This window comes from Camarhynchus parvulus, chromosome 5 (genome assembly GCF_901933205.1).
Source record: "Camarhynchus parvulus chromosome 5, STF_HiC, whole genome shotgun sequence".
NCBI lineage: Eukaryota > Metazoa > Chordata > Aves > Passeriformes > Thraupidae > Camarhynchus > Camarhynchus parvulus.
Window position 1 is genome coordinate 47,798,287 of NC_044575.1, and position 11,520 is coordinate 47,809,806.

Consider the following 11,520-nt stretch of genomic DNA (forward strand, 5'->3'; position numbering starts at 1 on the left):
GGAAAAGGGATCATTTTTATGATTGGTCACTTGAAGCCCCAGGCCTTTGTTTGGGATGATTTTAGACTGAAATTAACATTATAACAGTGTGTGTAAATTAAAACCAAACTTTTTATTCTGGTCCTCCTACACTGGTTCTGTTTCATCCTTCAGTAAATAGTTGTTGTGTTTTCCTGTGCTCATTATTTGGGTGGACACTGCCTGAGTTTTTGCCTGTCTTTTAAAAACAGCCTTTTTCTGGTCTCAAAACTGTCATTGAGTGATTTCAATATTTGAAAGAGCTTCCATTGCTTGTGTTTGATAGTAGATTGCCAATGCTCACTTTTACCTTTTTACTGGCATAAGTTCTGCTCTGTAATGTAGGTAAAATACCAGCTGTGGTTACTGGTCGCAGATACGATGTGATGAAAGGCAGATCATGTAATGTCATAGCTTTACTAATGTCTTCAGCATTTCATAATTTTTCTCTTTTTAGCAGAAGCAGTCCTGCGCCAGCTGTAACAGCAGCATCTGTGACCAACACACAGGCTTCTGAAGTCACTGTGCCACAAATAAATTCCAGTGAAAGCTCAGGGGGTAAGGAAAACGGCATAGCATATTGTTTCTGTTGAATTTTTGGAAATGTTTATAGGGCAGTTTTTCTTCCAGCTTGAGTCTTCTAGACTTTGCATAACACATGCTGTAATGTGTTCTTCTTCATACACATAGTTAAATAATTTCTTAAGGATTCATAAAATCAGAGAAGTATTTGCTGTGATATTTAATTCTTTAATTCTTAGATATTTATATTTGCTATACACAATAGCAGTAGTGTTCCAATGACCTAATGTAGGTCTGTAGTTTGGTTAGCTAAATGAGGAAAAAATTATCTAAAGCTGGAAGAACAATTTTTATATTTATTTTTAATTCATTTTGTAGTTAAACTCAAGGTGGTTCTGTACTGTCTGTATGTAGTCTGTCCTCCCATGTTCCCGCTCCTTGTGCTTCTTGAAATTGATTCTAGGAATGCAAAAGACTCAGATGTAAGCAGAAACACCCGTTCCTTACTGATGTCTGTTCGGATATGTCCCACTGCATGTGCTGACTTTATCCTCTGTTTTCTGCAAGAAAAAGTACACTTTACTTAAAAATTTAAAAATTTCACTCTGAAGTCAAAGAATAAAAGCATCTGGTGAAAATATTTTCTTAGAATCAGCTACTCTTCTTTTTTGATGGTGCTTTAGTGTACAAGGAGCAAGTCAGAAATAGATGGAAAAGGGGAGCGACTGGTTAGACTTTCAAAATGAAATCTCTCATTCACTCTTGACGTGTGGCATGGTTTAGTCTTACTTCTCTCTGATTTTTATCGTGTCACAGGTGCATCAATGTGAGTTAGTTTGTCCATGAGCACTAAATGGAGCTTAAATGGCGTGACTGGTTTTTGGATTTGGAAGCATATCAGAAGTTGTTCATTCTTATATTTTGGTTAATCAAAATGTTAATCACCTGATAGTTGTTAATGAAAAATTTCCTCCATGTATTTTTTCTCATCCTGGAGCATCTCCCTATGTGCGCTTATGGGTTTGAGGTAGGCAATTGATGAGATAGAGCTTTGTCATATGGAGCATTTTTCAAAAGGATGTATATAATATCAATTCTTTATTTGATGCTCTGTGATGACTTCATATTTATCACTGGATAAGCTAAGCCTGAGAAGTGATAAACTTAATTTTTGAGTGAAAAAGGGAGTATCAGATTGCTCTTGGATTTGATTTAATGCAGTCTTGGCAATGCATATATATGGCTGAGTATAGAATAGTAGAATTTCCTTAGGTACCACAAATACTACAGCTGTATTATACAGAGCTCTGTCTGGGCTCATATAGCCTGCCTTAAGCAGGCTTAATTAGGCTAAGCAGAGTGTTATTGCCATGGCTACCCTATGGCTGGTACAGGAATTCTTTCTCAGAATAATGTGTTAAGGGCTTGGAATGGACCTAAAAGATCATCTAACCCTGACTCCTCCTGCCATGGGCAGGGACACTTCCCAGTAGACCAGTTTGTTCAAGGCCTTAACTGACCTGGCTTTGAACACTGCCAGGGTCAGGGCATCCAAAACCTCCTTTGACAACCTGTTCCAGTGTCTCAGTACCTCATACTAAAGAATTTCTTCTAATACCTAACCCAGATTTCCCCTCTTTCACTTTGTGCCCACTGCTCTTTGTCCCATCACTACAGTTCCTGACAAAGAACCCCTTTGGCTTCCCTGTAGGCCCCCTACTGGAAGGTTGCTGCGAGTTTTCCATGCGACCTTCTCTTCTTCAGGCTGACCAGCCCCAATTTTCTCAGCCTCTCTTTGGAGGGGAGGTGCTCCAGTCCTCTTATCAACTTCACAGCCTCCTCTGGACTTGCTCCAACAGTTCCATGTCCTTATATTGGGGACACCAGAACTGTACACAGCACTCCAGGTGGGGTCTCACAAGAGCAGGGTAGAGGGGAAAAGTCCCCTCCCTCAACCTACTGCCCAGACTCCTTTGGCTGCAGCCCAGGGCACGCTTGGCTTTCTGGGCTGTGAGCACATTGGCCAGCTCACGTTGAGTTCTTCATCAACCATGGCCCCCAAGTCTTTGTCCTCAGGGACTTTGTCTCAGTCACTTCTCTGCCCAGCATGTGGATGTGCCTGGGTTTGCCACAACCCAGCCACAGGACCTTGCACTCACTCTATTGAACTTCAAGAGGTTTGCATTGACCCACCCGTCCCACCTGTCCAGGTGCCTCAGGGTGGCATCCCGTCCCTCCAGTGTGTCAGCTGCACCACACAGCCTGGTGTCACCAGTGAACTTGCTGAGGGGGCACTCAAGCTCAAGAATGAGCTTGAAACTAAACTGTGCAGTGTATGCACACTTGTATGTTCCAAACATGATGCTATACCATTAACTGTACCACTTCCTTGATGCCTGCTTGATATCAGAGATTTTGGTTAGAGACCAAAAATACCAGTGATTGAACTGAAATGATTGTGTCGATTCCTCTTGTTGAAGGTCTTTAAATTGTTTGTCCATAGGTACTTCAAATGAAAGCATTCCTCAAACTGCCACACAACCAGCCATTTCTCCACCACCAAAGCCTACCATCTCTAGAATTGTTCCCTCAGCGTATCTATTAAATCCATCACCAAGAAGTTCAGGAAATGTTGCAACAAAAATGCCTAGCCCTGTCGCAGCAGTGAAAAGGACATCTTCTCCCCATAAAGAAGAGTCTCCTAAGAAAATTAAAATTGAAGAGGTATTTGAGATTTTGAGATCATACCATAGCAATGTTCAAAACTTTGAATATTCATTTCACCCAGAGTGCTGATTCTCATACTGCAAGTTTCAGATATTTCCTATTCTGATTGCATTGCTGCTTGATGTTTTCAGCTTGCCACGGTGTTAGTATTTTTATTTTGTTGGTATTCATCACATGACACATGTACTGCATTAGCACAAATGCTTAGAATCAAGATTCTTATCTTAAAAATATTCATTATTTTGGTAAGCCTGTAATATGCTAAGTCTTACAACTAATTCTGTCCTTTTAAACACTTAGACCTTATTTTCTTGTTGATTTTTTTAAAAATACGATTTTATGATTTGTAATAGTTTCTGTGTTTGCTTTTCAGCAGGATGAAATAAGTGAAGATACTAGCTGTATAGATTTGAATGAACATGAAAAAATGGAAACTAAGGTATATATGCTTAGACTGTATAATTTTGTATATGTTATTTGGGAAAATTACTGTTTGCATGTCGGGCTGAGCATCCTAAAGCCAGCCACCTTGTTCACTTTTTAGATAAAGAAATTTCAAGTGATAGTAAGTAAATCTTCTGTGCAAGTGAAATTGTGTGAAGTTACAGCATACTGTTTGGCGACTTAGGAGATTCAGTGTGCCTCTCCAGTATCTTGTAATTAGCAGACAATTTTTCTACCTTAGTGGTGAACAGAAAGGGTGACAGACTCTTTTTAGCCTTATGATAGCAGCTCTCCAGTTGGGATTTTGCAGTTTTTATGGGGCACATTCTGTTGTCTCTAGAATACTCTGGAAGTTACGCTTATGCTTGTTGCTCTTTGGTAAGTTCTTTGGTTTATAGCTTCAACGGCCATAAGCAAGGAATTGTATATTGTTAGGCAGTCACCTTGCAATGTCTCTGAAGTTAAGATAGGTGAGGGCAGAAATACATGTAAGCACTTAATCCTCACTTCAAAAATAGATCCACTGGATACAGGTAATTATGAAAGACATAGGTAATCCTGTTAGTTTTTATTGGCAGTCTCCTCTAAGTCTTTGTCCTTAATATTTATGGAAGGAAATGGTGGAATAAAATTTCTTAAATTAACATAAACACAGGTTTTCATCCATTGAAATGCATTCATTTTTTAGGGTGTGTTCATGGTACACTTTAAACTAGAAGACTGTTTTTATTAAAATGAAAATGTGCCGTTGTCCTGCTTTAGTCCTGTAGTCCCACTGTTTTACCTGCAAATCAGTCTCTGACACTCACCTATTCATTCAGAAAGCTGATTCAACCCATTAAAGCAGGAGGAAAACTTTACTGGCAGAATGGCAAAAGCTGTGGAAAAGCTGTTGAATTTTTAAACAAATTCTGTAGCGTTTCACATGATCCTCCTTGATAATACACTTTTTGTCTTAGTGAGTTGAATGACATGTAATGTTTTGCTATAGGATTCTGCATAAAAGGTGTTAATTGGTTAAACAAGTGACAGCTGATAAGTGATATAGCTTGTGTTGATGTCAAATCCCTAATAAGTGAAATATTCTCCAGTGTGGTGATTCCTTCCTAAAAGGAAGGGTGTCAATGCAGCAAGCATCAATGCTTTCATTTTTCTTTTGCTGAATATGCACAATGTAAATCATTCTGGAGTGCTGGGTGTTGTATATAAGTCACTCATTGGAAGTGGTGTAACTGTGGTGATGCTTTTGGTTTTTTTTTCAGGAGCAAGTTGAGACAGAAGTGAATGTTAATTCTCAAACAGAAACTCTTCAGACAACTTCTCTTCAAGCTCCTCAGGTACTGTTTTTAAAAGCAATGCTGCCATGTAATGTATTTATGTGCTAATCTGTGGTGAAAGAATTGAAACTGAAAAGAGTCCCGATGTTAAAAATAAATGTATAATTTTTAAATAGAAATCCATTTTATGGTAAGCTAGTGTTGTCACAGTTTTTGTGTTTTAGATGGTCATTGATCTTATTGAATGTGCATTGTAGCTAAACATGTATGGCTTGCCATATAAACTGACCGAAGCTGGATTCGCTCTTCTGAATTGTGTCTTCAAAGTAAGGGGCTCAGTTTATTCCTTTGTGCTTTGCACATCACAGAATAATCCTTTCTAACATGGAAACAAATGCTTTAAATAGCTGCTGCTCAAAGGTATCCAGATAGAGGTTGAGGATGTCTGCAATGTAACTTCGGATTCTGATACTTGGTATGAGAGACAAGTTGTAAGTTTGTCACTCCTTAGCAAGCTGGTGTTAGCAGTGTAAAGTCCTTTGGAAAAAAGTAAGAATTCTGTACCATTCACTTAAGTTTCTGTTTCTAGTATTGTAACAACTTTATAGAGAGCGCCTCTGTTTCTTACTAGCATTTTTAAACTCTTTTACTGCTCTGCTGATTAAAGTATCACTATCAAGCACTTAATGCACACTTGAATCATTGAAGCATATGTAGTGAATGTGTTGGTTGAAAATAGAAATTGTTGCATTAGTAATAATTGTATTTCTTACTGGACATTTTGAACTGTATGAGCAGTACTGAATAAAGATAGCAAAACTGTTTGGCAAAAACTGTAGACGCTACATGGACTTCCTAAACTGCTTTGGGGAATTTTTAGATCATTTAGTAAGTACACCAATTTTATTTTGTCTGTTGTTGTGGGGGATTATGTAAAGCTTTGTAGCTTTTTTACAGATTGTGTGGTTGTTACTTTAGCAAAAGTAGTCTGGAAACTACAAAGGATGGTGAGCCTCCTCTCTCATTTTTCAGTGTTCTTGTTGGCTTTGTTTAAGACACTGCCCGTGTTGCAGAAAATAGAAACATGTCAAACTGTAGATCAGCACCATCCAGGGGGTTACTTGGGGCTGGGGTGATTTGAAGCCCAGAGCTATTTTGTCCTGGGTCCCTGCTGCTTTGTGCACTAACACATCAGTCAGTGTGAACTTGACTGATTTATTTTTAATAAAGCAGCAATTAAGAGTAGTCATTTTAATGCAGTTTTCCCCCTGTATCACAGGTACCTTATATAAATTTTGAACATTTATAATGTAAGAAAAGATTTCATGATAAATGATGTGAAGTATTGCATAATAACTGGGTTATTGGGATGGCAAATAATATGCCACAGTAGAAGTGGAAATACTTAAAAAAAACCCAACAAACCAACACCAACCTTAGAGGCATGTACAGCAAGTGGGAAATTAATGAATCTCATTGAATCTTGGGTGTGTTTCTGTCTTTTCATTTAGTTTGTTTTAGATACAATTTTTCTGAATGGCATTTAAGTCTTATAAGTGAGAAAAAAATGTTGAGGTTATTGTCAAAGTGAAATTCTTAAAACATTCACACGGTACTTTTTTAGAGTTCGTAACTTCTTTTTCATGTAGATCTGAATCAATATGATAAATTGGAAATTTGACTGTAGAGTTTTTCAACAGTCTGGAATGTATGAAGACACACACTTTGGATTGGGAACTGCTTTTTATCACTAGTCTGTAAGGCCAGAGACTTAACACTGAATTGTTAAGAGATGTTTTTAAATACTAAACATGTAGATCAGATAGTTGATGTTACTGATCAAGCATCATTATTATGTGGATGTTTTACTATAATACAGGTTATTAATAGGCCCAGCTTTATCTGCAGCACTTGCTTATTTCTTGCAGTTGTCAAAAAAGAGAAAAGCACACAAAAATTCTTGTAGAAATTTTTCTAATTAAAGATTTTGTAGGCAAAGGAAATACCTGCTTCTCTCCTAATAATCTGTAATTATCTTCATATATTCCTAAAAAGTCTTCAAAAGATGTTTGTTTTGAAAGTTAATGCCTATTACGACAATATTTTTCTTTTTATATTTACAAAATTAAAATACAACCAAACTTCTCTTCTTTTCAGAAAACACCCAGTACAGACCTTTCAGATATCCCTGCTCTTCCCGCAAATCCTATTCCTGTTATCAAGAATTCAATAAAATTGAGATTGAACCGGTAAAAACCACCTCAGGGGTCCATAAACAGTATCTGCCAACTCAACCTGTTGTCTTCTAATGCTAGAAAAAAAGGAGAACGGAGGGTGCAAGACTAGAACATAATCGCAAATGGATTTAGGTATATGTTGTGCACTTCCCTTTCTGGACTAAAGTCGCCGCTTGATTGGAAGTCCAGGTTAGTATGTGAAGCCAGGAGTACAATTAATGTGTTAGCAACAGTTACATTAAATATTTCGAAGGATTACTGCCTTTAAAAACATGAACACTATTTGTAGCCATATTTGACATTCTGATTGAATTTGTTTGATGCATTGTTTCAAAATTGAGATAAAACTGGCATAAGAATCCCTTAAATGCACTTTTATGTACTTTTTTATTGGAGTATGACTAATTTTAGATCTTTAGCTGATAAAATTTCATTTTATTGAAGAGTCTCTTCAATAGTAGTAATTTGCAAATTGGATTACATTCTATGATATACTATACATTGAAAACAAAGTGTATAGTATAGTTAGTTCAACTGCCATCAAGCAGCAGTAAGTCTTTAAAATGTAATGTCAAATCTTGGGGTCGTAAGATGTAAGTTGAGGATGTAATTGGGAAGTTTTGGTATTGGTGGGACATGATTAAGATGTGGTCTACTTTTATTTATAGGATTGTTTTAAGGTGCATACAAATCAGCAATCAAACAGTAAATAAACTTTCTTTTGAGCTAACTGAACTCCTTATTCCCTTTTTTTATCCCTTTATTTCTTGGGAAAATATTTTGCATTTACTGTTGGGGGTTTTTTTTTCGAATTATTTTTTCTGCTTGTATGCACCATATAGAACAATAGTTATTTATACAAAATAAAAACAAGCCATGTACTCATTTGGGTTCCCCCCTGCCCCTTACCTAGTTGAAATACCTTGTGGGCCTCTAGGCACAAATTCAGAATTTGTCCCATGACTAAAGTGTTTAGGTAAATATTGTGTGCCTGTGAAATACACCACCTGTCTTGATGGCCTTTGAATCACTAAATATGATTTTTGTACACTCCATAAAGGTCCCGTATGCATTAAAAAGCTAAAAATTTTAAATAAAGGCAAAAAGATTTTTCCCTAAGAATTTTAACCTTTTTATTTTTAGATAGTTCATCACAAGTAGTTTTACATACTGAACAACACCAAATTTTTAAAAATCATATTTCTAGTAAGCACTTGACATCTAGTAAGCTCTCTTACTCCTATTTTTTTGTTCTTGTAGTCCTATCAAAAAAGTAACAGCTTTTTCTTTTGAAAGAACTGAAGCTCTCATGGCAAAGAACAGTATTTGAGGAACATGAGGGATACCAACAGTAATACCAGATGTAGATAACAAACTTCATGTTACTATTACTTAAGTCTGAAATATGTGGGATGTCAAATCATACTTCCCCATACTTTGATTAGCATGTTTTATGAACTCCCTTCTCCCATTGTGCTCCATCCTATTACACATGCATCTTTCATGTTACAAGTTAAATTACTTACACTCTTCCCCTTATCCTTCTAAATTAATTCTCCAAAGTCAGAGTGTAGCTTATCTTTTACTTAGGCTGTGCAGTAACTGAAGGTTTTTTTTTTTTTGCCATTTGTCTACGATGTCTAGTATACAATATTTCTCTTTTCCTTGCCCTGTGCAGCCTGCTGTCGTCCACCCCCCAAAGAAGGTTATATCTTAACAGTTGAAGTGTACAAGCTGTCTGTGTATTTTGTGTAGCTATGGAGTTTAGATCGAAATTGCCAGGCACAAATTTAGTCTTGTCATTTTGTTTACACATCGGAAAATCTTTCATTTTATTAAACGTTTCATGTAACTGCACCCAAGTTTTGCCAAGCTGGAAACTTGGAACCTTTCTGTATAGTGACTTTTTAATTCTAGTTTTCATAACCTGGAGATCAGACTGTTGCTTTCGCATGATGTACGTAGTGTCTCATGACTGGAGTTTGCTTTGTTTTATAGTATCTGTACTCCTTGTATTTTTCAAGAGCTATTTTGTAAACAGATGATGTATTTCTCCATTGAAAACACAATAAAAAACAGCACAATCCCATGGTTGTCTAATTTTTCTGACTGTACTAAATTGGTTTTACTTTCTTAATTCTTACTTAGCTCTTAAATTTTCTGCTAAGGCAAAATATGGTATAGCCTAAAGGAAATAGAGTAGATAATGCTTATTTAGAGAGCATTCATTTATATTTGCAATAGGAAGTGGGAATAACACTCAAGGATGTTGGGTTCTAGCTGTTAAAGGGAAAGTTTGTGACTTGTACAGTGTTTTGGTGGGGGCAGAGTCGACAAAAACACACAAAACATTTAAGGGCATCCATTCCATCTCTTCATCCTAAATTCTTAAAAGCAGACAAAACTAGAAGAAACACATGCCTAAACAATTTTGGGGTATGTTATTTTCAGCAAATGTTTGAGCTTCGTTTTTTAAAAACATTGGCTGTAATAAGAGTTTTGGCACCTCAGGCTTTTATTGCAAGTGCCTGTTTCTTATGTCAGCAGATGGCACTATTTCTCTTCTTAAATGGTTTAAGCATGTCCTGAAATAAAAATAAAAATAGCAGGTAGCTGTGCATCACTTGACTGATCTTTGTATCAGCATGAGCCCAATCCTCCAAATGCTTGATGTGAGTAACTTTAATAAGTAGTCTACTTTTGACTAAAATTTCTTTAACTGCTAAAACCACTGATGATTATGGTCTTCATATTATAATTGCCCTGCCTAAAACAATAAAACTTTCTGTTGTATATATTTTTCACAGCATGAAATTGTCTTGTTTAAAACAGATTAATCATTTTTATATCCTGCCCACCACATCTCCCTTTCATCACAGCTGATGGTGTTATTTATGGCTTTAATTCATCTTTTATTTTCTCTGACCAGTAAAAATCTGCTAGTAGATACACAAATTTCTGTTTAATGTTTTTTAGGTTCTGGCAATAGGTTTCAATAGCTTGTTTTTCTGAGTAGCCCATCATCAACCTCCTGAATTAAGTTCACTGACTCATAAGGATCTGCAAACAAGAAGCTGAAAGTTACTGTTGTAGCCAAAATAATTAACATTAATAAGCCATGGTTTAACAGATGGCTTTAGACATACTGATTGGAATCAGACATTTGAGTTGATGAGTTCTAGCTAAAGTTGTGCTTCCTTGTAGATAGTATGTGTGCATGCCACTTCCTATTAAATGCACTTCTTAGTGCATTTCTTAGTTTTGGGGGGGTTTTCTTTGTTATGGGTTTTTCTTAAACTGCAATTTTGTTTTAAACTTGTAGCTACAAGTATATGGTAACTGTGTAGTAATGAATATCAGTTGTTAGTAAATTTACCTTAATGGGAGAATGAATTTTTTCAACAGTGAAAGATGAAACAGTTCTTCAGCATCTAGAATAACCAAAAGTAATTCAGCATAGCAAGAACATACAATATTGACTCTGAGCCAGAACCTGTGCTTAAATGCACTAAAAACTACTGTGATAGTTACTGAGGAAGCAGAATATGTTTATCCTCATAATAGATATTATTTAGAAGTTGTGTGTATTTCTAGAAAAGGTATTTTGCATGTTGTAGTGATGCTGGCATCATTTATGAAAGTTCATGGAAACACTAGTCAAGTACTTTTTCTATTATTAATCTCTCTGCCATCATTGTGGCTGAACAATACTTACCAGATTTCATCACTTGTTATGCAGGTCTTGATGGTACAGTCAGAAATGCACATGTATTAGCTGAATACTTAGGGGGTTCAATTTTTTTTTTTATTTCATATTGGAAAAATGTCAGTAATACAAATCAGTAAACTGAGTTTAATAATCATAGTAGTATTAAGTGTCTGTTCAGTAGAAACAAACCATCTTGGTTTTGTTGGTAGAGGCAGATGCAGTTTGCTACATCTACAAAGTTCAAACTAATAATTTGAAATATCTACAAACATCAGCTAATACTATCACCAAAAGAATGCAAACTTTTAATATGAAACCTCAGAGGGAGTGTTTTATGGAAAAGATAATATGGTGAACCACTGCTGGATATTCCATCTGTGTTTTGGATATTTAAGGATTTTTTAAAATAAAGTTTTGGTATATTTTTATTGTTTTAACTAAATTCTGGAATGCTGTCTTTAGGTAATTTTTCTTCTTCCACACTTAATTATGAATTATATTAATAAATTAACTAGATCACAGGTCCTATCAGCAAGTCTGGATATCTTAATTACCTCAGTATTTTTATTATCTCTAGTGCAATGTT

At 36.0% G+C, this 11,520-nt stretch overlaps 1 protein-coding gene across 4 annotated transcripts in view; it reads left to right on the forward strand.

Moving 5' to 3' along the window:
• PAPOLA (poly(A) polymerase alpha) overlaps positions 1-9,335 on the forward strand; it is a 43,369-nt gene extending 34,034 nt beyond the window's left edge. Inside the window, exons 18-22 of one of the 4 annotated variants that reach the window (XM_030948607.1) lie at positions 476-576; positions 3,044-3,264; positions 3,641-3,706; positions 4,974-5,048; positions 7,146-9,335. In XM_030948607.1, coding sequence (XP_030804467.1) covers positions 476-576; positions 3,044-3,264; positions 3,641-3,706; positions 4,974-5,048; positions 7,146-7,241 — 559 coding nt within the window. In that variant the 3' untranslated portion in view covers positions 7,242-9,335. The remainder of the gene's footprint in view (positions 1-475; positions 577-3,043; positions 3,265-3,640; positions 3,707-4,973; positions 5,049-7,145) is intronic. The other 3 variants (XM_030948609.1, XM_030948610.1, XM_030948608.1) reach the window with 3 other exon arrangements.
• Positions 9,336-11,520: the final 2,185 nt, after the last annotated feature.